The 27,385-nt window shown below is 43.3% G+C and overlaps 1 protein-coding gene and 1 pseudogene across 1 annotated transcript in view; one reads left to right on the plus strand and one right to left on the minus strand.

Annotated features, from left to right (window-relative positions):
- Positions 1-21,152, plus strand: part of LOC139171470 (START domain-containing protein 10-like) — a 35,457-nt gene extending 14,305 nt beyond the window's left edge. The window contains exons 2-6 of the mRNA XM_070759719.1: positions 6,583-6,730; positions 12,654-12,757; positions 15,062-15,179; positions 18,358-18,410; positions 20,834-21,152. Coding sequence (XP_070615820.1) covers positions 6,583-6,730; positions 12,654-12,757; positions 15,062-15,179; positions 18,358-18,410; positions 20,834-21,055 — 645 coding nt within the window. The 3' untranslated portion in view covers positions 21,056-21,152. The remainder of the gene's footprint in view (positions 1-6,582; positions 6,731-12,653; positions 12,758-15,061; positions 15,180-18,357; positions 18,411-20,833) is intronic.
- Positions 21,153-26,522: 5,370 nt separating this feature from the next.
- Positions 26,523-27,212, minus strand: LOC139171471 (40-kDa huntingtin-associated protein-like; annotated as a pseudogene).
- Positions 27,213-27,385: the final 173 nt, after the last annotated feature.

The raw sequence follows: 27,385 nt of genomic DNA on the forward strand, positions 1-27,385 counted from the left end.
ATTGCCATTTGTTTACAGTAGGAGGTGGAAATTATCCAGAGCATGCCAATTTGGAGAGGGAGCAACAGGTTTCAGGCATTTGTTTGCTAAGAGGCAGAAGGTATTTTCACAGCCCCACGGTTTATACAGGTGGCTTACACAGGCTTTCCCTAGGTCATCTCACGCATGCAATCCAACCTGTTATTTCCCTAGATTCTGTGTGCGAGGAATCATTATGTTGGAATGTTTTCTAAGTTGGTGCCTGTATCCGTCATTAACGACACTGGTCCCTTGGCAACCAAACTTTTATTACCTTCAAAAGTCTGCTCTGAAAATCCACAACTTGGATCTTTTATTATTCTTTCTTCCAATTAGCATCTTGTTTATTTATTTTTCCTGTTAATGGAACACTCAAGGAAGCCATTGACGTTAAAATGCACAAAAATGCAAGGTATCTTTCAAATATTTAAACCAAGAAATATGTCCATCATCTTTCCCTGCTGCTTTGACTCTGAATGCGACCCAAAGCTCTCCAAACCATCTGAGGATAAAACTATTGGTTGCCACTGATCTGTCAAGTTTTCCCTCTTTCAAATCCGTTTTAAATTGATTGCTCTTTTTAAAAAATGAAACTGTCAGCTCTGCATTTCATCTTAGAAACTGACTTTGGTTTTGCTGATGATAGATTTTTTTCTGCTGGGCTCTATGGTAAGAGTCTCCTGAAAATTCAAAGGTACAAATTTCAGACACACACACGCTTGAAAGTTCAAAAACAATGTTCTTTATCACAAAAATTCAAAAGAAACAAAGCACCCTTTTTGTATTGCAAAGAGCACTTGTCTCAAAACAACCTGGTAGTCTGTACAATCCCCTTAATCAGTCCTTAAGCACTTATCTAGCAGCTGTGAAGAAACGTCACAGCCCTCCTTCTTCCACAAAGTGAAACACACACACTTTGCTCTGCTTTGGTTTCAAAGTCGTGAAAAATCAACAAAGTCCAGAAACAGCAAGGCACAGTCCTGAAGAACAACGATCAGATAATCTTCCACAACGGCCAAACCAACACGCTGCTATTTATATCAGCAGCTCTAATTACTGGAGCCTCCACCCAAACACAGGTGGCCTCTCTTATCTCCTGTAATATTTCTGCAATTGGTCTCTGATGCCTAATTCTGCGCATCTGTGGGTCTAACACTTCCTCATCCGAATCAACCGAAGATAATGGAGATTGGCTTCCTGGGCTGTGTGCTAAGCCCCCCTCTTCCAAGTCACTCCCACCTTCTTCTTCGTCCGAGGAAACTGCACTCCCTGACTCTGTCGGCAATAAAACAGACCTATGACATGTTGATGTTTCCCCTGCATCCACCTCCACATTCCTTGGGGCAGGAGCTGGGCCAGAGCCAACCACAACAGATTTGTTGTTATATAAATGGCTACTGCCGTGTATATTATTATAGAAAAGTGAACAGTTGAGGTTGTAACGTTATTGTCTACTGCTGTGCTAAAAAGAGTCAGAGGGCAACGCCTTTTTTTTTCTTTTTCCCTTTTCCCCTTGGCCTAGCTTCTCATTATTTTCATTTTCCTTTGTACTTTTTCCTGAACCGCCCCGAGTCTTCGGAGAAGGGCAGCATACAAGTCCAATAAATAATAATAATTTTATACTCTGATAGACTAATAAAACATTTTGATACAGATGGATCATTTTTGCCACATCTGAGAGCAGAGACAGTTATACCCAGAGGTGGTATATTCTACAGGTTCAGGCCCATTCAGGCGAACCAGTAGTGGTGACGTATAATATGGTTGACCACCCTCCCAGATGGAATGGCGTCCTATTTAGTCATGTTTTCGAGGCTGGACGCATGCACGGTAGGTGTACATAAGAGTAAATTTGCCTCATGTATCCCAGCGGCCGGTTAGGTCCCATAGTTGGCCTTCTCCAGGTCCCGTCAGTTAGGCAATGTTGTCTGGCGGGCCCAGGGAAGAGCCTTCTTTGTGGCGGCCCCAGCCCTCTGGAATCAACTCCCTCCAGTGTTCTGTCGGGTTCTCTGGTAGATTCCTCCAAAAAATGCACAGGTACAAATTTCAGACACACACACGTTTGAAAATTCAAAACAATGTTCTTTATAATGAAAATTCACTTAAACCAAGCCCTCTTTTGGTATAGCAGAGAGCACTCGTCTCCAAACAAACTGGTAATTTGTACAAGTCCCTTATCAGTTCTGTGACACTTAGCTTGCAGCTGTGAGGCAATTCACAGTCCTTCTTCTTTCACAAAGTGAAACACACTTTGCTCTGCTTTAGTTTCAAAGCGGGGAAAAATTAGCAGACAAAGGTCAAAGTCAGTAAAGCAGTCACGAAACAAAACGATCAGATAATCCTCCACAATGGCCAAATCCACAGGCTGCTATTTATAGCAGCCTCACTAATTACCACAGCCCCACCCAACCACAGGTGGCCTCATTTTCTTTGATAATCTCTCAGTTGTTGCTGCCTATACATCGCTCTCCGCATGTGTGGCTGTATCATTAACTCTTGTTCCAAATCCAAGGAGGAGCTAGATAATTGATCTCCTTCTGAGCTGTCTGCCACACTCTCCTCTTCCCTGTCACTCATGTCTTCTGATCAGAGGAGCCTTCATCATCAGATTCCACCGGGGGCAAAACAGGCCTGCAGCATATGGATGTCTCCCCCACATCCACAGTCCTAGGGGAAGGAGCTGGGCCAGAGCTAACCACAACATCCAGGGATTTGTATCATTCCCACCCTCCTGGCCTTCCGCAAGGCTTTAAAAACTCTGCTGGCAGATTTGGGGCCGTTGAGTATTACATGTTATATAGCTCTGCTTTTAACACCATTTTACCCAACAGGTTGTTCTTAAAATGTCCAATTTGGGTATAAATCAGAGGATTTGTTTGTGGGTAAAGGATTTTTTGACAGGTCACAGTCAGTAAGGATGGGATTTCATCATTCTTCTATTCAAATACTAAGCACAGGAACACCGCCCACCCCAAGGTTGTGTGCTAAGCCCTTTCCTTTATTTCTTGTGCACACATGACTGCACCCCATTGTATAACACCAACACGATTATTAAATTTGCAGACGATACGACAGTGGTGGGGCTGATTAATAAGAACAATGAGTCTGCTTGCAGAAACAAAGTACAAGGGCTGACATTGTGGTACAAAGAAAATAATCTTACACTCAACACCAAAAAAACCTAAAGAACCGATAATTGACTTCAGGAAGAGGAAAGATGTACATTTACCATTGTACATAAATGGCGAAGAGGTCATGAGGGTTGGTAGTTTTAAATTTCTGGGTATTCATATCACAGAGGACCTCTCATGGACTATAAATGTTAACATGCTTGCAAAGAAGGCACACCTCCTGTTGTGGTTAGCTCTGGCCCTGCTCCTGCCCCAAGGACACAGAAATAATAAATAAACAAACAAACAAACAAATAAATAAAAAACCCACCCTGTTTTGCCTCAGAGAATTTCAAAATAAAATACTGTACTGTGTGTCTATAACAGTGAGCTCATAATAGGGCAACTCTATCAATATCAAAATGCCACTTAAATAGTTGAGCTAGTTTCAAACTAGATTTTGATTTTCTTTCTCTCTTCCTTACTCCCATTCTTTTTCTTTCTCTTTTCCTTCCTCCCTTTTTTCTGTTTCTCTCTCTTCCTCTCTCTCTCTCCTTCCCTCTCACTCTTTCCCTCTCGGCTTCTGGGCAGGTTTGGAAAACTCTGAGTTGATTGCTCACTGCTCAGCTTAGAGGGAACTATGCCCAGTAGGCTTTCTTTCCCCTCCCCAGGCTGCAAAGGCATCCCTGGAGCTGGGGGAGGGTAAAAATGCCCTGCCCACCCCTCCAAAGGCTCTCTGGAAGCCACAAACGCCCTCCCAGAGCCTCTTTGCAAGCCAAAAATCAGCTGGCCAGCACTGTTGGAGCTAAACTAGGGCAACAGCTCATGTGCCAAAGATATGGCTTTGCATGCTACCTGTGGCACCTATGCTATAGGTTCGCCGTCACTGTACTAGAGGGGTCACCATCAGTGAACTGCTGGACAATACTTCTTGATCTGTTGTGTGGATGTTGGATGGTTCAGGTGGAAAATTGTAGCGGGTTAAGCATGTTCTTTCTGATTGTTATGTATGTTGAGATTGGTCTTTGGCATCATACCAATTTCATTGCATGGGTATACTGTGTATATACATACAATGACAATAAAATATTCATTCATTCATTCATTCATTTATGCCTAGCTCCGGCCAACGATTGGAATGTACATGGGAGGAGTGTGGGTGATCGTTTTAATGTATTGGGTTTTTAGATTTAGCTTTCTTATGCATTGTATTTTTGTACCTATTTTGTTGTGAGTCGTTCTGAGTCTGTGGAGGGCGGCACAGAAATCTAATAAATAATTAAATAATTAAATAAAGCGCATGCACGGGAGGCTGGGCGCATGTGCCGAGGTGGCACGCTCACATTTGCAAACTGGTAGGGAAGGTAAGTGAATGCCATTTCTGGTTATACCAATAGCATTTTTGCTGCTTCACAGTGCTTAATAACACATGCTAAGCAGTTGGAGAATTGGCGTTTTGCCTCCCCAATAATCTGAATCCTCATATTACTGATCTTGGGAGGATGGAAGACTGAGTTAACCTTGAGCCAGTCAGGATCGAACTGCTGACAACCGGCAGTTTTCCTGCTATACTGCATTCTAACCACTGTGCCTCAATAATTTATTTGTACAAGGTTTATTGTTCTGCCGGCGTGTCCCAACCGCCCGTAATTATAGGGTAATTAGTCCAAAAAGACCACACACCACACGATAGAAGGAAAACCAAAAGTCTTTATCAAGAGAAAAGCAGAAAAAACTCCCTTTTTAAATCTCAACGGGATTTTCTGGTACACACAAGGTACAGGTTAAATGCAATCCAATTTCTCACCCAGTAACTGGGAAATTGAGTCCAATTCCAAACTCCAGAAAGTCCACACATAGTCTTGAACAGGGAAACAGCAAAACCACGATCTTGACGAACTATGAATCAGATAAACTTCCACAAGGCTAAACCAGCACGCTGCTCTTTTTATCTGTAGCACTAATTACAGCAGCCCCACCCAACCACAGGTGGCCTCACTTATCTCCTGTAATAATCCTTCAGTTCTCTCCTATGCATCACTCTACGCATGCATGGGTCCATCATAAGTTCTTGTTCAGAATCCAGGGATGATAAGGATGATTGATCTCCTGGGCTGTCTGCCAAACTCCCCTCTTCCCTGCTACTCACGCTTCCTTTGTCAGAGGAGCCTTTGTCAGGAGATTCTATCGGGAGCAAAACAGGCCTGTGGCATGTGGATGTTTCCCCCACATCCACCTCCACATTCCTTGGGGCAGGAGCTGGGCCAGAGCCAACCACAACAACAGTTTATATCCTGATAATTTCTGTGAGAGCCTCTGTGTAATAACACTGGTGATACTAGAGAAATTATAGAGACAGAACTCAACGTTCAAGACTATGGATCCAACCTGGAACAGCTTGACTTCACAAGCTGTTTAATATGTCCCTACTCAGCACTAAGAGATTTGGTGACTCAGTGGCTAAGATGCTGAGCTTGTCAGTCAGAAAGGTTGGCAGTTCAGCTGTTCGAATCCCTACCGTCGTGTAATGGAGTGAGCTGCCGTTACTTGCCCCAGCTTCTGCCACCTAGCAGTTCGAAAGCATGTAAAAATGCAAATAGAAAAATAGGGACCCCTTTGGTGGGAAGATAACAGGACTCTGTGCACCATCAGTTTGGTCATGCTGGCCACATGATCATGGAGACATCTTTGAACACCACGGTCTCTTTGGCTTAAAAAGAGATTAACACCGTCCCCTAGAATCAGGGATGACAACCCTGCTTTCCCTAAAATAAGACACCCCTGATAATAACCTTAATCAGGATTTTGGGTGCACAGCAGTAAGGCCAAGTGCTTATTTCAGGGTTCCAAAAATATATAGAAACATAGAAGACTGACAGCAGAAAAAGACCTCATGGTCCATCTAGTCTGCCCTTATACTATTTTCTGTATTTTATCTTAGGATGCATATATGTTTATCCCAGGCATGTTTAAATTCAGTTCCTGTGGATTTACCAACCACGTCTGCTGGAAGTTTGTTCCAAGGATCTACTACTTTCAGTAAAATAATATTTTCTCATGTTGCTTTTGATCTTTCCCCCAACTAACTTCAGATTGTGTCCCCTTGTTCTTGTGTTCACTTTCCTATTAAAAACACTTCCCTCCTGAACCTTATTTAACCCTTTGACATATTTAAATGTTTCGATCATGTCCCCCCTTTTCCTTCTGTCCTCCAGACTATACAGATGGAGTTCATGAAGTCTTTCCTGATATGTTTTATGCTTAAGACCTTCCACCATTTTTGTAGCCCGTCTTTGGACCCGTTCAATTTTGTCAATATCTTTTTGTAGGTGAGGTCTCCAGACAGGGTCTTACTTTGGGGGAAACACGGTAGTATGCGTATGTGCGGGAACCTTTACTTTACTCAGCACTATCGTCCATTACTCTTCTGACATTGCCTCTCCTTTGATCACAGGGCCGTGTGAACATGCCAGACGTATCAGCGGAGACCGTATTTGATGTCCTCCATGACACCGAATACCGGAAGAAGTGGGACTTGAATGTTATAGAAACACACGAGATTGCCCGGCTCTCTGATAACGCTGATGTGGGATACTATTCTTGTGAGTAGATTTCATGATATTAAGTGGTTACCATTCTTAACAAGGAGATAGCAGGACCTCCTGATTCTTAGTTTTTGGAATCCAGGTTGAAAACGTGGTAGGGTTTGATCCAAATTAGGGTGGAAATTGTCAATCTTTGGACCTTTTTTGGGGGGTAGGGGAGGTAACTGGTACTTTTGAGTTGGTCTTGACTCCTGGCAACTGTCTGGAGCAGGAGTGGCAAACTCTAGGCCCGGGGGCCAAGCTAAGGAGCAGCCCATGGTTCCTAAGTCAGTGAAAACAGCTCAGGAGGGCTGTCCTCTTGAGCTTCATTTTCGCTGGCACAGGGTTGCAGGAGGCCATCACAGCTGAAAATAGAGTTCCTGGGGGCCACGGGAAGCACTTGGGAGCCCCTTTTTTCTGGTAGAGTGCTCAGAACCACCATAGCCGCCCCTGACCTGAGTGACGTCGAGCTGGCCACTCCTACCCTGGCCCCCAAATTGACACCCCTGACCTAAACAGTTTTGCATTTTTCTTGGCAAGGCGTTTTGGAAGCGGTTTGTTTGCAATTGCCTGAGAAAGAGTGACTGGCCCAAGATTCCCCCTCGGCTGAGTTTGTGCCCAGGGCGAGGTTTCTAGCCTGATGCCTTAACCAGTATTCCAAACCGATCTTCTATCTTTAGGACTAGGGCCCCAAATTACATGGTTCTCTGAATGCTATAATTAAAATAGAACCAGATTTAGCTAATTTGGGCTTTCGGGATGACGCAGACAAGACTGAAATGCCCTTAGTACATGCTTCTGGAATTTCTTCTGGAATTAGAGGTAGAGGATCCCTCGATACCAGAAGTTGGAGACCTTCGTTCTGAAGCCTTGCTCAAGCCCTTTCTGAAATGTTCATCTCTCTAGACCCTTCCAGCCTGCTTAGCCAGACCATACAAGGTCTTAAAGTGGCCAGTAACTGCTGATATCTCAGATCCTTGGTAAGTAGAGAAGAGCATCTGCCTTCTGTGTAACTTATGGTTCTCCCTCCAGAACTAGCAATGGTGCACATTATGCACAAAATAAGCTGTATGGTGCTTTCCCCCCCCAAAAAAAGTTTTTTATTTTTCTCCACCTTCACATACAAATTTAACATGTATATACCTTTCAATATTACATACACATAGTTTCAAATTATTCTTTGTTTCATAAGCTAATACTGTAATTAATTGATTCCCCCCCTTTTGATCAACACCAGTCTTCCCCTTAGCTATTATTTCTTGCACATTCCCTCCTCCTTCAAATTCTTTCCTCCTCCTGCCTGCTTTCCCTTAACTCCTCCTTGTCCTCTTTTTCCTTCTCTCTCTCCCTTACCGCTTCCTTCCTCAACCTCACTCACCTTCTCTTCCTCCCTTTCTCTCTCCCACCTTCTAATCCATTTCCTAGAGTGTTTTCCAACCTAAAAATTAAAATAAACATATATCTTAGCAGACTGATGCTGTACTTTCAACTTTAAAATCTAAACCCACTATTTTTAACCTTTACTTCAAACTCCAAAAAAAAATATTTAAAAATAAATAAAATACAATTACAGTATATTGTAGGTATATATCATCTAACTTCCACCCCTAAAAAGGCTTACAATTGATCCTCACACATATGACCATTGAAGAATCCCCATGGATATGTGATTGAAACTGGCAGCCAGCATCTATTTACAAGGGGATCCTGGGATCACATGATCATTGCTTACAAACTTCTCAGCGGCTTCCCACCAAACCAAGTTAATGTGGGAAGCCAGATTTTTTTAACAATTGCATGATTTACTTAACAATTGTAGCGGGACAATCCAAGACCAGGGAGGTACTAATACCACTCTATAATGCACTAGTCAGACCACACCTAGAGTACTGCATTCAATATGAGTCACCTCACTATAAAAAGGACATTGAAACCCTAGAGAAAGTTCAGAAGAGAGCAACCAGAATGATAAGGGGACTGGAAAACAAAGACATACAAAGAGAGAACTGGGCATGGATAGTCCAGAGAAAAGGAATGCCAGGGGGCAACATGATAGCACTATACAGGTACTTGAGGGGTTGCACATAGAAGAGGGGATCACACTGTTTTCCAGGGCACCGGAGGGCCAGACCAGAAGCAACAGATGGAAGCTGACCAAGGAGAGATTCAACCTGGTAATAAGGAAGAACTTTCTGACAGTATGAGTGATCAACCAGTGGAACGCCTTGCCTGCGGAGGTCGTGAATGCCCCAACACTTGACACATTCAAAAGGAGATTGGACAGCCATCTGACTGGGGTGGTGTAGGGTCTCCTGCTTGAGCAGGGGGTTGGACTAGATGACCTGCAAGGTCCCTTTCAACTCTAATTAAAAAAAATAAAATAAAATGACAAAGGGGCTGTATACACTGCTCAAAAAAAATAAAGGGAACACTTAAAAATAGAATATAACTTCAAGTAAATCGAACTTCTTGAAATCAAACTGTCCACTTAGGAAGCAGCACTGATTGACAGTCAATTTCACATGCTGTTGTGCAAACGGAATAGTTGTGCAAATGAAATATTCAATGAGAATATTTCATTCATTCAGTGTTCCCTTTATTTTTTTGAGCAATTTATTGAGCAATTTATTTTATTTTTTAAATTAGAGTTGAAAGGGACCTTGCAGGTCATCTAGTCCAATCCCCTGCTCAAGCAGGAGACCCCAGTCAGATGGCTGTCCAATCTCTTTTTGAATGTGTCAAGTGTTGGGGCATTCATGACCTCTGCAGGTTGTCCATGTTGCCCTGTTCTTGAGCAAGAACAGGGCAACCTTGACAACTTTAAGCCTGGTGAATTCAACTCCCAGTATTCCCCAGCCAGTGTTGTATAAAATGAACTTAGTAAAATTAGAAGAGACCCAAAGAGAGAGAGAGAGATTCAAGGAAGCCATCCCTAAATCAGAATTAATAGAGGCAAGGAAAAAACAAACAAAAAACAAAAATAAAACCCCCAATGGAATTCCAGTAGAATTTCATAAGAAATTTAAAGGAAATTCGAGGAAAAATCTTTAGAAATCTTTAACAAGGCATTCATACAAGCCAAAATGCCAAAACTCTTGGACAAAAGCTTTGATTGCGCTCATACCCAAAAGAAGATCCCCACCCTGAATTATTTTTTTTGGTAATCATCGCAGTTGATCTTGTACTTTTTCTGAATCATTCTTTGTTCTGATTTCAAAAATGTGTAGTTTTTCTGTAGCAAGTATGGCTTCCATGGAGCAGCAGCATTATTATAAGGTATAGGAAATATACTGGCCACCTTAAGGAAATATACTGGCCACCTTAAGAAAACAGTAATTACCACATGCATTGAAAATGTAGAAATAACAAAATAACAAAAATACTTCTAGGATGTGTTATTTGAGTCTCCCCTTTATTTTTTGAGCATATTTAAGGTTATATGTACTGACAGCAGCAAGAATTATATTTGCACTATTTGGGGAAAATGAGAACATGCCATCAAATGATAATATAATTTGGAAAATACTGGATTGTGCAGAGATGGATAGATTGACATTGAAAATAAAAGATAAAGGAGATAACATGTAGTATTATTCAACATGGAATAGGTTTTATCAATGGTTAGAGATAAGAGGTAGATGAAGAAAGAGCTTTAGTTATGCAGTGTTTCCCAACCTTGGCAATTTGAAGATATCTGGACTTCAAGTTGCCAAGGTTGGGAAACACTGAGTTATGTATAAGTAAAATATGAATGTTGGACAATACATTTGATATGCTTTATAAATAAGCTAGCATAATTATTATGTCTATCATTAATATTACTATCAGTATACAGTGTTCCCTCGATTTTCGCGGGTTCAAACTTCGCGAATCGCCTATACCACGGTTTTTCAAAAAACATTAATTAAAAAATACTTCGTGGGTTTTTTTCTATACCACAGTTTTTCCCACCCGATGACATCATACATCATCGCCAAACTAATAATTTTTGCAAATAAATAACAAAAAAGAATTATTGTTAATAAATAATTATGTTTATAAATATCAGGATTACTAAGTGTCTTATTCAATGGTGAATACCAGTAATAATGGTGAGTAAATTGTTGTTAAGGGAATGGGAAATGGTAATTTAGGGGTTTAAAGTGTTAAGGGATGGCTTGTGATACTGTCCATAGCCAAAAATGGTGCATTTACTTCCGCATCTCTACTTCGCGGAAATTCAACTTTCGCGGGCAGTCTCAGAACGCATCCGTGAAAATCGAGGGAACACTGTATTTCATTTTCTTTCTTCTTCTGTAAAATGGAACACCCGGACAACACAGTATTCAAAATACATATACAGTAGTACCTCTAGATACGAGCTGCTCCACATGCGAGTATTCCAAGTTACGAGCCGAGACGCGAGCAAAATTTCTGTTCGACACCCGAGCTCATATTCGGGATACGAGCCAAGCGTCCACTAGGTGGCGGAAGAATTCCATGTTTCCAGTTATCTCAGCGCGAAAAGCAAAATCTAAAGGCATTCGGTCGAGATGCGAATTAATCGACATACGAGCTCGGCTCTGGCACGAATTAAACTCGTATGTCAAGCTACCACTGTATATAATTCTTTAAAAATGACTTTTAAAAAAACCCTGCCAAATTGCTAGGTGAACTGGCATGCAAATTGGACATGCCAGCATGCCAGAAATGCCTCAGGTTAGCAAACCTCACGTGGGTGATAAAAAGATAAACCTTCGTGGAGGAATCTGAGCACCATGTACCCAGAGGGCTATTAACAGGTTAGATAGGGTTTAGGGAGGAAGACATACATACAAAGACAATAATAAGGACCGGAGGTGAAGACAGGCTGAAGGCATTTGAGGTGTTCAATTTGAAGAAAACAAGACTTAAAGGAAGCACAATAATGGTGTTCAGATGCATAAAGGGGGGTGGGGGGAGAGGGAGATCAAAAACTCTATATTGAGTTTTCCAGAAGGCTAGATTGGATGGTCTTATGCTCCCTTCCAGCTCTACATTTCTGTGATTTAAATCAGGGGTCTGCAACCTTGGCAACTTTAAGCTGGGAAGATTTGAAATCCCAGAATTCCCCAGCCAGCTTTGGGTAAAGATTAGCATCCTTTGATGGAAGGCATTTCCCCTTTGGTGGTTTCCTCTGAACTTAAGGGAACGACTCAACTGTGCTGCCTAGGACTCTGATAGAAGAGTTGGCAAACAGGTGAGGCTGGGGAGAAGGAGGAGGAGGCCATTTTAGACAAAGAAGAGCAGTAAATCATTTGCAGCTCAGCCCCTGTGAAAGAATCACAAGTTAGGAATTGAAAGCAGGAGGACAGACGTGTTGCGAGAGCAAGGTAGACCAAGGAAATCCTCAGATGGGGAGAAGGAAATGCTTATGCTGGGTCGATAGGCAGAACTCATTTTGGATAACGTTTCTGGTTCTAATCCCCCAAATTCTCCCAGAAGAGGAGAAAAGTTACTTTGGCTCCAGGTGAGCTCAGTCCACGTTAAGCAGAAAAAGTGAGAAAAATCAGACGACTATATATTGGGTTACTATCCTTCCACCACAAATCACACCAAAATAAAATACAGTCTTCATATCACCTTTTCTCTTTACCCTTAACTTTGGTGAGTTTTATTTTTTTTTATCATCTCATTACCCTGTCATTAAATTACAGGAGCAGAGATCTTTATAAACTATACTCAAAAGCAAGCCCAGAACAACAGGACCCATTCTCCAGAGCAGGAGTCTCCAACCTTGGTCACTTTAAGACTTGTGGACTTCAACTCCCAGAATTCCTCAGCCAGCACTCTGGGAGTTGAAGTCCACAAGTCTTAACTGGATGATGATTGGAAACCTCCGATTAAAATTATGTCTCTTCTTCCACCCGTTTTTTATCTCTGCCTATCAAATTTATGCACTTTTTTTTACCTTCTCGGCTAGGGAAGTGCCCCAAACCTTTAAAGAACCGAGATGTGGTCACCCTGAGGTCCTGGCGAGTCTTGGATAAATCATATGTAATCCTCAATTTCTCTGTCAAGCACCAAGTAAGTGAGCAAAACAAACCAGGTAAATGGGTCTTTGTGGCTGGTTTACTACGGAGGGCTTAATGAGATACAGGCAGTCCTTGGCTTACGACCACAGTTGAGCCCAGAATATCTGCTGCTGAGATGTATGTTAAGTGAGTTTTGCCCCATTTATACGAATTTCCTTGCCATTGTTAAGTGAATCTTTGCAGTTGTTAAGTTAGTAAGATGGTTGTTAAGTGGATCTGGCTTCCCCACTGACTTTGCCAGACGGTTGCAAAAGGCATTCCGTGACTCCAGCACCTTGCAACCAACACAGCATGATCTGCACACCATATAGCAGTGATGGTGAACCTATGGCACGGGTTCCACAGGTGGCACACAGAGCCATATCTGCTGGCATGCGAGCCGTTGCCAGCAGCTGAGTTTTGGCTCAGACAGAGGTTCTGGGAGGACCTTTTTGCCTTCCAGAGAGCCTCTGGAGGGGATGGGGGAGGATGTTTCTATCCTCCCCCAGCTCCAGGGAAGCTTTGGAGCCTGGGGAGGGCAAAATATGAGCTTCTTGGGCCCACCAGAAGTTGGGAAACAGGCTGTTTCTGGCTTCCAGAGGGCTCCTGGGGGGCGAGAGCTGTTTTTACCCTCCCCAGGCATTGAAATATGGGTGTGGGCACTTGCGCATGTGCGATAGCGCACCCCCAAGCTCTTTCAGCACCCAGGGGAAAAAAGGTTTGCCATCACTGGCATATAGTATGCTAGACCAAAACAGGCCTATTAATTTTGGTTTCACATTGTCTTAGCTTAAATCATTATAATGTTGGTGCATTGCATGCTGCCATGATAAAGTTTATTTTCTTAACCCAGATTTAGAGGGTTGGGAGAAACTAACACAAAGTTTAATTTAACACTGGAAATTATCTGATAGAGTGGCCTCTGCTGGACAATGTGCTTTTCTTCCACAACAGAGTCCCTAGTGGTCAGTGTTGGCTTTGCAGGTCCAGAGCTACAAAAATCACTTTAGTTAAGACTTTTCTGACCCACCTCTACAAACACAACAAACCCTTTGAAGTTAACTCAAAGATTCCTTTGTTACGAACTCCAGCAGCCCCAGCAAAAAGTTTCTCTCTCACCGCAGACTAACAAGTCTGTCTGGCAGGGAGATTAATAGTTGTCTGCCACATCTGTTCATCTCTGCCTCCTGCCTTGTATCCCCAGAGCTGGGGTGGGGCTTTGTTAGCAGCACTGGCTCTTCCTTCCCAAGGACTGGCCCATAGATTTTTGCTGGTCTCCTCTCCTCTGTTTTCTGCGCATCTGTGCGTCAGGCACTGGACTCAGCTGCTCCTCTTCTTCTTCTTCAACCTGGGGGCTGTTGAATAGAATAGAATAGAATTCTTTATTGGCCAAGGGTGATTGGACACACAAGGAATTTGTCTTTGGTGCATATGCTCTCAGTGTACATAAAAGAAAATATGTCAAGAAACATGAGGTACAACACTTAATGATTGTCATAGGGGCCAAATAAGCAACAAAGAAACAAACAATATTAATAAAAATCTTAAGGATACAAGCAACAATTTACAGTCATAAGTGGGAGGAAATGGATGATAGGAATGATGAGAAAAAACTAGAAATAATAGTAGTGCAGACTTAATAAATAGTTTGACAGAGTTGAGGGAATTATTTCTTTAGCAGAGTGATGACGTTTGGGGAAAAAACGGTTGTCTAGTTGTCTTGGTGCTCTATAGTGACGTTTTGAGGATAGGAGTTGAAAGTTTGTGTCTAGGTTGCGAGGGATCAGTAAATATTTTCCCCACCCTCTTTTTGACTCATGCAATATACAGGACCTCAATGGAGGACAGGTTGGCAGCAGTTGTTTTTTCTGCAGTTCTGATTATCCTCTGAAGTCTGTCAGTCTTGTTGGGTTGCAGAACCAAACCAGACACTTATAGAGGAGCTCCTTAAAACTCACCTCTGTCGTCAGGCATGGGGGAACTGAGATATCCTTTCCCCCTAGGCCTATACAATTTATACATGGTATGTTTGTGTGTGTGCTTGTTTGGTTTTTAATAAGGGTTTTTTAGTTATTTTAAATATTAGATTTGTTATATGCTGTTTTTATTATTGTTGTTAGCCACCCCGAGTCTACGGAGAGGGGCGGCATACAAATCTAATAAATAAATAAATAAATTTGGCTGCTGGAGTAGATGGCAATCGATAGACCACCACAAAAGACTGATCAAAAGACTTGTTCTGCCTAACCACAACAACCCCAACAAGACTCAGACCAAAAACTCAACCCCAACAATTATTTGGCTTTCTCTTGTATAGAAATACCCTCCCCGCAAGGACCTCGTCAGAGCTGTGTCACTCTTAGCTGGATACCTAGTGGAACCAACGGCGCCTAGCAGCTGCTGCTTGACTTATTTAGCTCAGGTAGACCCAAAAGGTAAGGATCTATTTTTACGGACAGATGTTGCCTTCATAGTTCCCTCTAAGCTGAGCAGGTGAGCAATCGCTCACTTAAAAATCATCATCAACTCAGAGTTTTCCAAACCTGCCCAGAAGCCGAGAGGGAAATTTTATTATTATTTCTGTGTCACCCAGTCCCGAAGGGACTGCCGCTCAGACACTATACTTTTCCGCCCACCCCAAAAAAAATTTAGAGAGAACACTGGTTGCCTTTATTTGGATCTGAAACAGGAATGGTGCTTTAATTTAATTTATTTATTATTAGAGTTGAAGGGGACCTTGCAGGTCAAGTCCAGCCCCCTGCCTAAGCAGGAAATCCTACAGCACCCCAGCCAAATGACAAAGTACAATCTCCTCTTGAAAATTTTTTTAGACCCAGTGCTGTACTCATTGCAGCACAGATGAGCATTCGCACAAAGGATTTTATTTAAAATATTTGGCTGCTGCCAGGAAGTTGCCTGGGATGAGAGCCACTTCAAACATGGAGCCTTGCCAAAGTAAACTGACCTGTATGTGAAAGATACCCCAACCTGCTTTAAGAACAGATCCTGAGCTGCTTACCGTATGTTGTCCTGAAAACTGCTTGGTCAACCATTCCAAATTCTAGAGTGGGACCCCTACTGGCGCACTGGTTAAATTGCAGTAGTTTAACTGCTAGCAGTTCGACCCTGATTGGCTGAAGGTTGACTCAGCTTTTCATCCTTCCAACGTTGATAAAACGATTGTTGAGGGAAATGTGCAAATAATGCTCACGTTGTAAACTGCCCAGAAATTGCTGTTAATTACTGTTGGGCTGCATATAAGATTAAATGCTATTGCTATTATTACTGTCTGAGTCAGAGCCCCATCCATTCACACCTACCCACTCACTCCATCCATCATTCAGTGTGGGAAGCTCACCTATTAACCGCTATAACCACAACAGCTAAGAGTGGTTTGCATCCGTGTGGCGTAAGGTTTGCAGGAGGCGTTGAACAAGTGTGGCAAGCATGTAAATTTCACGAAATCAGCACGAAGAACAGACTTGACCTACCAAAGAACACCTGAATGTCATATAAAAATTGCAAATATTAATTGAGGCTCTGATCCAAGTGCTTTTTAAGTCTTGCAGTCAGGGGGAAGGGGACATGTTTCTTGGAGTTGTTATTATTATTTTACTTATTACATATATAGGCCACCCAAATATAATTTTTTTAATGTTTTCTCTTGCTGTGGCTATCATGGGATCTCCGTCACTGAAATTTATTTATTTATTGGATTTGTATGCCGCCCCTCTCCGTGGACTCGGGGCGGCTAACAACAGTGATAAAAACAGAATGTAAAAATCCAATACTAAAACAGCTAAAAATCCTTGTTATAAAACCAATCATACATACAAACATACCATGCATAAATTGTAGAAGCCTAGGGGGAAAGATTATCTTAGTTCCCCCATGCCTGATGGCAGAGGTGGGTTTTGAGGAGCTTACGAAAGGCAAGGAGGGTGGGGGCTATTCTAATCTCTGAGGGCAGTTGGTTCCAGAGGGCTGGGGCCACCACAGAGAAGGCTCTTCCCCTGGGCCCCACCAACCGAAATACTTCTGAATTGTACTGAACGGATTATTTTTCACCTTCTTAAATGTAAACAAAAGGATCCAGTTCCAAATTGGGTAGGGTCCAGGAGAATCCTCTCCCCTCATCCCAGGCAAAGCCTGGTTCCAAAGTACAAATGTATTTCTTCCGCCTGACCATGTTCTATGTATGAGCCGTGGTGGCACAGTGGTTAGAGTTCAGTACTGCAGGCTACTTCTGCTGCCTGCCTGCAATTTGGCAGTTCAAATCTCACCAGGCTCAAGACTGAATCAGCCTTCCATCCTTCCAAGGTGGGTAAAATGAGGACCCAGATTACCGGGGGCAGTATGCTGACTCTGTAAACTGCTTAGAGGGCTGTAAAAGCACTATGAAGCTGTCTATAAGTGCTATTGTTATTGCTATGGAGGACATTCTGTCCCAATTATTTCATTGTAGTTGTCCTCCAAAAACTTTAATGAATCCTCTTTTGATTGAGGATTCTTTAGTGGGACCAGCCAGCAAAGAGGTTTTGAGTGCTGGGCCAACCCCTCCACCTAAACTTTTCTAGGTGTAGTGTTTGAAGTCTAGAGACAGCTCATAGTAGTCGAGACTCGACTACTGTAACGCTCTCTACATGGGGCTACCTTTGAAGAATGTTTGGAAACTTCAGATCGTGCAGAATGCAGCTGCGAGAGCAAACATGGGCTTTCCCAAATATGCCCATGTTACTCCAACACTCCGCAGTCTGCATTGGTTGCCGATCAGTTTCCGGTCACAATTCAAAGTGTTGGTTATGACCTATAAAGCCCTTCATGGCACCGGACCAGAATACCTCAGGGACCGCCTTCTGCTGCACGAATCCCAGCGACCAGTTAGGTCCCACAGAGTGGATCTTCTCCGGGTCCCGTCAACTAAACAATGTCGCTTGGCGGGACCCAGAGGAAGAGCCTTCTCTGTGGCGGCCCCGACCCTCTGGAACCTACTCCCCCCCCCCAGAGATTAGAATTGCCCCCACCCTCCTTGCCTTTCGTAAACTGCTTAAAACCCACCTCTGCCGCCAGGCATGGGGGAACTGAGATACACTTTCCCCCTAGGCCTTTACAATTTTATGCATGGTATGTCTGTATGCATGATTGGTTTTTATATAATGGGTTTTTAACTGTTTTTGGTATTGGATTTTGTTATATACTGTTTTACTGCTGTTGTTAGCCGCCCCGAGTCTGCGGAGAGGGGCGGCATACAAATCCAATAAGTAAGTAAGTAAGTAAGTAACTTCAGGATTCCTCTCCTCGATAGCTCTTTCCTAGTAGTGTGTCTTCTTTCATGCTTTCTCCTTTCTCCTTCCTTATCTGCTTTGGCTTCTGTTCACCGCCCTTTCCCAATCCTCTCTAGTTCCTTTGCAATGTTTTCTTCCTGTCTGATTTTGCCCACTTCTTCCACAAATATGCTCCTTGGAGGAATTTCATTTGAGCGGCGAGCTGGGAGGTCATTGTACCAAAGGGGTGGATGGACACTTTCCAGGTGGGAAAAGGATCGGGGTGGGATGAGGATGAAATTAAACTTGATTGAAGCCGTATATATTTTCCCTCTCTTTTCCAATATAGGATCCCTGCCTAAGTGGGTTGTGAATAAAGCTTCTCAGTACTTGGCACCAAAGGTGAGTGAGGCCTCACCTGTTTGATTGAGCTCATTCTCATCGTGAGTCACAGTGGTTTTCCCAGCACTCTTGATTTTAAAAAAACCCAAGTAACGGAAAGCTACAAGTTGTGTTTATCTCCCTGGGGCAAGGTTAAGGTTGAGACATTGGCAACTAGGGCAAAGGTAAGAAATGAAGGTAAAATTGTAAAGGATGAATAGAATAATAGAGGAGAGGGAAGAGAAGGGGGGGGGGGAGAGAAGAGACAGAGTTCAAAGGAACCTTGGAGGTCATCTAATCCAACCCTACACCACTTCACACAAATTGTTATCCAATTTATTCTTCAAAACTTCCATTGTTGGAGAATTTACAACTTCTGGACAGAAGTTGTTCCACTGATTAATGGTTCCATCAGGAAATTTCTTCTACATTCTAGGTTGCTTCTCTCCCTTGGTTAGTTTGAAGTATAGGTAGTCCTCAACTTACAAGCACAACTGAGCCCATAATTTATGTTGCTAAGGGAGAAATTCCTTAACTAAGTTTTGTCCCATTTTATGACTTTTTTGCCACATTTGTTAAATGAATTACTACAGTTGCACAGTTAGTAACAGTTGTTAAGTGAATCTGGCTTCCCCATTGATTTTGCTCATCAGATTGTTGGAAAAATACCCCATGATGCTTGGACACTGCGAGTTGTCCAGCATCCAAATGTAAATCATGTGACCTTGGGGATGCTGCAATGGTTGTAAGTGTGAAAAATGGTCGTAAGTCCCTTCTTTTTCAGTGCTGTTGTAACTCTGGTCACCAAATGAAGGGTGTTGTAAGTTGAGGGCTACCTGTATTCCCACTGCAGTTACTAGCTTAGGGTGGACTCACACAAGCCTCTCCAACGCACTTTTCTTTTTATATGTAAATTTTATTAAAAAGAATATGAAGAATAAAAAAGATGGAAGGAAGGGTTTGCAATTCTTTCTTTCCTGGCTTGTCCAAACTGCTTAAAGCTGCAGGTTGGAGACATATCACTCAATTGACATGTGAGCCTTTATATTCCCCAAATGGGTCCTGTTAGCGCCTGGCAAAGGAATAACAGAATAGCAGAGTTGGAAGGGACCTTGGAGGTCTTCTACTCGAGCTCCCTGCTCAAGCAGGAGAACCTATACAAACTCAGACAAATCTCTTCTTAAAACCTCCAGTGATGGAGTGCCCACAATTTCTGAAGGTAAGCTCTTCCACTGGGTTCATTGTCTTCACTGTTAGGAAATTTCTCCTTCATTTTAGGTTGCTTCTCTCTTTGATTAGTTTCCATTCATCGTTTCTTCTGTCCTTTGGTGCTTTGGAGAATCACTTGACCTCCTCTTCTTTGTGGCAGCCTTTCAAATACTGGAATACTGCTATCATGTCATCCCCAGTCCTTCTTTTCTCTAGACTGGCCATAGCCAAATCCTTCCACCGTTCTTCAGGCCTTTGATCGTTTTAGTTGCTCTTCTCTGAACTTTTTCCAAAGTCTCAACATTTTTTATAGTATGGTGACCAAAAGTGGTTGCAATATTCCAGTTATGGCCTTATTATGATTGTATAAAATAGTACTAATACTTTACGTGATCTTGATTCTATGCCTCTGTTTATGCAACCAAGGATTGTATTAGCTTTTTTTGGCTGCTGCCGCACATTGCCAGCTCCAGAGTTGGGACTTTGTCTTTTCTTTAAAATCTCCAGTGATGGAGCACCCACACTGACATCTGTTTTTATTTTATCCAATCCAACACTTACTACCAACTAAAATTCCAAAACATTTCAGATTGGATTTCATTTAAATTTAAGGTTTGCAAATACGTTAGTATAAATTACTCTTCAGTGGTGACTTTTACGAATTTTAGTCTAGAGACGGACTTTTTGCTTGCATTTCATTTTTAACACATCACTGCCTGTGGGGAAGCACATTTTGTCATTTACGTGCGGGATGAAGACCTTCATTTATTTAAATTTATGAAATTTATCTTGTGAAAATGGAACAGCGGCAGCAGCAGAAATTGAGAAAGATTAAAGTTGTATCTCCCTATTCCCAAATTTTTTTAAAAAACATGTTAAAAAGTGATGAGAAATCTGAAAGAGCTTGGAAAGTGGTAATGAAATAACAGAATGTATTGGAAGGGACCTTGGAGGTCTTCTAGTCCAGCTTGAGTTCCAGTGGATAACTTTTAATTAACAGGCGGAGCTTATTAGAGTTGTGGTATTGTTTACATCAGAGGTCTTCAAACTTGGCAAGTTTAAGACTTGTGGACTTCAACTCCCAGAATTCTTCAGCCAGCACAGCTTGCCAAGTTTGAGGACCCACTGCAAAGAACAATGGATTTACAATTTGTTTTTAAAAAATGCACGTGGTTTTCTTATTTATTATCATCTTGACCCAGGTTCTTTTCCTTTCATCTCATCCCACCCTTCAGCTTATGAAGAAAATGTACAAAGCTTGTCTGAAGTATCCGTCCTGGAAGCAGCAACACAACGCAGGCAAAAAACCTTGGTTGCATCCTGAGCAGAGCCTCCTTCCCACGATGCCCCTGTCCGAACTCTCCCTCCAACATGCCTCCTCGCTGGAGAACATCGACGAGAGCAGTTTAATGGAAGCCAAAGAAGAGAAGGGAGACATCAGCGGTTCAGAGAATTGATGCCAATTTGACTTTTGCCTCACTTTTTGAGACTTAGCACTCGCCAGCCAGCTGGCTTACCCAGTTGGTTTTACAATAAAGGATAAAAAAACCCAAATCAGATGCATTTTTTAAAAAAAAAAAAATTACGGCCATTGCATGGCACTTATCTTTCCTAGCTCATTCAGGCAGTGAAGCTGTTAGGTAGTGAATAGTTGTTTCTATATTTTCCAGGAGGAAACTGTTGTGAGTGGTCCACGTCTGGCTCAGCTGGTCATGGATTTTGAGGACCAGGAGACGGATGCTTATCAGTATTCTAGGCTAGTGTTCCTGTCACCTGAGAGTGATGTAGAGTCAGGGACTGAGGATAAGTAGAGACTGTAGCACCCGCAGTTATGGTAGTAAGCGAATCAAGAGGACAATGGGGAAGTGGAGGAACCCGTTAGATGCAAGAGTCAGAAGGACTATCTGTAGGCAAGAATATCTGAGAAGGAAGGGTTCTTGGCATTAGTAGCTCTATGGGACACTTGACCATGCCTTATCAGTGTATAAGGGACAGGCTGAGGGGAAGTGGGCGTGGTGAGCAACATTTGTAATCATGGCTGGATGTCCCAGATCCGGGGTTTAAGAAATACTTTTGCTTACAGACTGTTCTAACTCGTGTAAGCTCATCGTCAAGTAATGCCATAGACTGAAAAAACCACTGAGAATTGTAAGTCTGTATCTGAATGACAGAAACACTTCAAAGGAATTTCCTAATTGGATTTGGCTTCTGGCCCGGGGCTCACTCCTTATCTCAATTTGATCTGGAACACTGCCAGCATGGACTAAAACTTTGTTTTGATCTGGACATTTAATAGCAATGTAGTTTTTAGTTTGGATTCATTCTGTGTGTATGTGTGTTTCTTAGGTCCGATCGGACCCGGCCCAGACAGAACAGAAACTATGCAATTTATTTTGAGGGAGCTCGGTATGTCTAGCCCAGTGTTTCCCAACCTTGGCAACTTGAAGATATCTGGACTTCAACTCCCAGAATCCCCCAGCAAGCATTCGCTGGCTGGGGAATTCTGGGAGTTGAAGTCCAAATATCTTCACGTTGCCAAGGTTGGGAAACACTGGGCTAGCCTATCAGAGACTGAAGTAGGAAAGATATGATATTCATCAGGGGTACTGAGATCCTGTCACGGAGAAGTGGGGATTGTCTGAAGCAATGGGTAGAAGCTTGTCAAAAGAGAAAAAACAGAAATTTTCTGATTAATCAATGGAATAGCTTGGCACCCAGAATGGTGTGGCCCCCATCACTTGAGGTTTTCAAAAATAGACTGGACAACCTTTTGACTGGGATTGTATAAGATCGCCTGCCTTGAGCAGAAGTTGGACAAGAAGACTTCCATGGGCCCTTTGAACCCTGTGATTCTATGTTCTATGGTAAACTAAAAACGTACCAATACATTTGGAATACTGTGTTCAGTTCTGGAGACCTCACCTACAAAAAGATATTGAAAAATTGAACGGGTCCAAAGACGGGCTACAAGAATGGTGGAAGGTCTTAAGCATAAAACGTATCAGGAAAGACTTAATGAACTCAATCTGTATAGTCTGGAGGACAGAAGGAAAAGGGGGGACATGATCGAAACATTTAAATATATTAAAGGGTTAAATAAGGTCCAGGAGGGAAGTGTTTTTAATAGGAAAGTGAACACAAGGACAAGTGGACACAATCTGAAGTTAGTTGGGGGAAAGATCAAAAGCAACGTGAGAAAATATTATTTTACTGAAAGAGTAGTAGATCCTTGGAACAAACTTCCAGAGACGTGGTAGATAAATCCACAGTAACTGAATTTAAACATGCCTGGGATAAACATAGATCCATCCTAAGATAAAATACAGAAAATAGTGTAAGGGCAGACAAGATGGACCATGAGGTCTTTTTCTGCCGTCAGACTTCTATGTTTCTATGTTTCTACTTTGCAATGGAATCAAAGCATGCATTAGCAAATGGTCTTTTCCTTACCAACTACAGGCTTGATTTCTTACTGGCTTGCTTCTCAAAGCAGCTTAGCTCAAACAAAGCAGCTTTATACTCCGAAAAATACGGTAGGTGCTGTTGATTGAGGCAAGCTTGGAAAATGATCAGATGAGTGGAATGGTCCTATACCCGTCCAAAGCGATTGCACTGCTTTTTCACTACAATTTTAAATTCATGCCACGTCGGTGACGTCTTGGAAGAAAAGGACGCCTCCAGTGAAATGCTCTTGCTTGTTTGGTTTTAATGGGGAAGCTTTTGAACCAGATTTGCAGAACCTCCATCCTCCCCTTACATAACGTTGGGTGGTCTTTCCTCTCATGGATAAACTATGGAGGATCAGAAGAGCAGGCCCACTAGTTTAAATGGATGGTGGTATGCATGGATGGATGGATGGTACTATGTGTAGATGAATGGTAGGATGCATAGAGGAAAACAGAAGGCAGGAGTATTTGATATTTGCTGAAATGAATGAGAGAGGGGTCTTTCTGAGGTGACACTTAACTGGATTTCTCTGCCTGGTGTTTCAGCCTCTCATCCAGCAAATCAATGTGGTTCTTATTTCTGTTCTAACAGTTTTTCTAACTTTAAAGAGCCCCATTACCAATCTACTGGGAATCCGTTTTTACAACTTCTGATACAAAATCCACCTTCCCTTTTGAAAATCTGCAAGTTGACTAAAGGGGCCAAGCTTTTTGTAGGCAAGAAAGTGGTTTAGATGGCTTCATTTTAGAGCCAGGATGGCGCAGCAGGTAGAGTGCTGTACTGCAGGCCACTGAAGCTGACTGTAGATCTGCAGGCCTTCCATCCTTCCAAGGGGGGTAAAATGAAGACCCAGATTGTGGGGGCAATAGGCTGGCTCTGTTAAAAAACGCTATCGCTAACATGTTCTAAGCCGCCCTGAGTCTAAGGAGAAGGGTGGCATAAAAAAATTGAATAAATAAATAAATAAAAATTGATGGCTGCCTTAGCATTCTTGATTCAGTGTGAAAATTGCAAAGGTTGTTCCTAAGTGTTAGCTGCTTTCTATTTCTTCTCCATTTATGGTCTCTGTGAAACACAACATTACCTGAAATGTGAAACACCATTTTTTTAAAAATAAAAAGGCTAACAATAAATCAATGGCCCCCAAGATATTCAATCCACTATTCTAGCGTAAAGCGGCAACTTCAGATCAAATTGGCTGAAGGGAGGTAACTTTGAACCACAACTTCAATCAATCAGAATAGAAATGGAAGGGACCTTCAAGGTCTTCTCCATCACTGGAGGCTTTTAAGAAGAGATAGGACAGTCCTTTGACTGAAATGGTACAGTGCAAACCTTTTTTTGTTTGTATACCAAAAGTGTGGGTGTGTGCTACCACACACGCACATGCCCACACCCATCCTTCCCCCCATGCATGTGCACCCTCCCCACTGCACGTGCATCCAACACTCCACCCCATCCCCGCACATAGGCCTCACTGAAGCCTGGGACACTGAAAAACTGGAAAAATGGACTTTGCCCATTGGGACTGATTTTCACAGTCTTCCCTTCAGGAAGCCCCATACCAGAAATCCATTTTTCTGAACTTCCAGTTTGCCCATTGGGCAATTTTTTGCACTTCAGGGCAGTTTCCTTAAGCATCCGAAGAGGGAAACAGCTTTCCCCAAGGTGAAAATCAGCTAGCTAGTGCGCGCATGCACGCTGGAGCTGACATAGGGCAACACCTCCCATGTGCCTCCATGTGCCGGCTGTGGCATGCATCCCATAGGTATAAGATTTCCTCCTTGATCAAGGGGTTGGACAAGGAGATCTCCGAGGCCCCCTTCCAAGCCTGTAATTCTATTTTGTCTGTCTAATATTGAAGAAATGGAGGAACAGAGCAGTCAAAGAAAGGATGCTAAAGGATGGACAAAATGAAATGTGAACGGCAAACTTTAAAATACTTTTTTAAATTATTGGAAAGAATGGAATTGTTGAATTAATCTGTAGAGTTGGCCGTGGCTTATGGGCAACAGTGAGTTGGCCACAGCAAGTTGTCCTCTTCTGACATTGTGTCTAAAACAACTGCGGCCCTAAAAGTGTAAAACCTCAGCATATTTACCTTGTCCGAGGAGAGCTTCATTCTTTTGCAGGCTTCTGGCTGATGGGTGGCAATCCATTCATTTTCCTCCTGGGCAGTTCGTAGTCTGCAGAAATCTGCGTTGGCAACAAGAAGAACAAAAATTAAAAAGTTGTGACAAACTGAAAGGAGAAGAAACAACCACCTTTCCCTCATCAGCCACCTCCAGACCTGGGGGATGTTGACTCTCCATCTGAGTGCTGATAGATAGCTCAGGTTCCACCTTTGCCTGTCTCTCTTTCTGCCAGTTCCATTCCCTCTTCCCCCTCGGAGCTCTCAGGTTGCTCTGATGCTGAGCAGGATTCCCACGCTGCTTCTTTTTCTGATCCGGCTGCTGGAGTAGCAGATGGCTGGTAGTAGTTCTTGAGAGCGGATGCGTTGGAGTAGTGTTAGGTCCAGTCTGGATCTGAGTTCGTTGTATTTTGCGTTATTTCTGGCGATGGAGTTCATGGTCTTAATGAACTGTTGTTTGGTAGTTTCATTTTTGCAGACTATTCTGCACAAACGGGGAGCCATTGATCCATCACTGTACTTTAGTACAGGGCTGCTTCTAGAAACCTCTAAGATATCCTCAGGGGCGATTGATTGAGGATGATGGTTGTGGATGATGGTACGAATATTTGATAGATCGGTTTCCCCATTTTCCTCTAGGCCAAACTACTGGTGGAGGAACCACCGGTACTTGATGGAGAAACCACCAGCATCTTTGTTGATGCTGTCTTGCCATCTCTGTTTTAGACATCCGCAAGGTCGCCAGCCATTGACTTCTAGTTGATAGGCAGTCTTGGCCATAGTTCCCTCTAAGCTGAGCAGTGAGCAATCGCTCACTTAAAAATCATCATCAACTCAGTTTTTCAAACCTGCCCAGAAGCCGAGAGGGAAAGAGTGAGAGGGAAGGAGAGAGAGAGAAACAGATAGAAAAAAGAGAGGAAGGAAAAGAGAAAGAATGGAGTAAGGAAGAGAGAAAGAAAATCAAAATCTATTTTGAAACTAGCTCAACTATTTAAGTGGCATTTTGATATTGATAGAGTTGCCCTATTATGAGCTCACTGTTATAGACACACAGTACAGTATTTTATTTTGAAATTCTCTGAGGCAAAACAGGGTGGGTTTTTTATTTATTTGTTTATTTATTTATTTATTTAATATTTCTGTGCCACCCAGTCCCGAAGGGACTGCCGCTCAGACACTATACTTTTCCGCCCACCCCAAAAAAAATTAGAGGGAACACTGGTCTTGGCCACAATTAAAAGTGCTGTTCTCTGGACCTGTCCAAACCAACGGAAGTGGCCTTTTCTCCTCTAAGTAGTGCCACAGCAAAGTGCTTTTGAATGGTGTCATTTGTAATGTGATCAAGAAGAGAGCTATTCAATGGAGTATCAAGCCAGCTATCCAATGGAGTGTTTGCACTTCCATGGCATTGAGGTAAGTTTCAGTCCCTCAGGAAGGAAGTCCTTCAGTCCCGCCAGAGAAGGAAGAGGAGGCAGGGCCGTCTGTGGAGGGTCTGCCTTGGGCCAGCTGCTGGGCCTGCGTGACCACCGCCCGGGCGCCGTCGTAGTCGCGGCCGAGCAGGTCGGCGGGGCGCAGGAAAGCTGGCAGAGATGGGCTCGGCGGCGGAGAGCAGCTCGTTGCCCAGCTCCAGCCACAGCCCCGCCGCCAGCGCCGGCTGCCCCATGTCGACGTGGAGGCGAGCGGCGAAAGCCACGCAGCCGTGGGTGGGCGGCCGGCAGATAGTCGGAGGGGCCCAAGCCGGCGCCTTGCAGCTCCCGCTCGTGCCGCTTCGGCCAGGACCGCCGCTTCGCCCAACCGGTGGTCCAAGCTTTGGGCGCAGCGCGCCACCACCAACCGGCACCAGGCCGCGTAAGGGAGGCTTTCCTGAGTGCGCAGCTCCGACGCCTCCGACACCTTGGATTTGCGCAGGAAGCACTTGCGGAGCTTGGACGCCACCAGCCGGTAGCGCGTCAGGAAGTCGCCGCCACCTCCGGCGCCGGAAGAGGCCTCACCCGGCCCGAAGACGAACAGGCCCCGGTGCCCGCGATGAAGCGCATGGCGCCTGGATCTCTCGCGCGTCGCGCCAGAAGTGACGCATCCGCATCCACGGAGGTTGGGCTAAGGGAATAAGCAGCTGATTGGTTGATTTAAATTGGAAGGCGGAGTGGGATGATAAGAATGATTCTATTGCGGTTAGTCCTCGATTTACGACCACATCGGAGCCTAAAAT

Source organism: Erythrolamprus reginae, chromosome 8 (genome assembly GCF_031021105.1).
Source record: "Erythrolamprus reginae isolate rEryReg1 chromosome 8, rEryReg1.hap1, whole genome shotgun sequence".
NCBI classification, from domain to species: domain Eukaryota; kingdom Metazoa; phylum Chordata; class Lepidosauria; order Squamata; family Dipsadidae; genus Erythrolamprus; species Erythrolamprus reginae.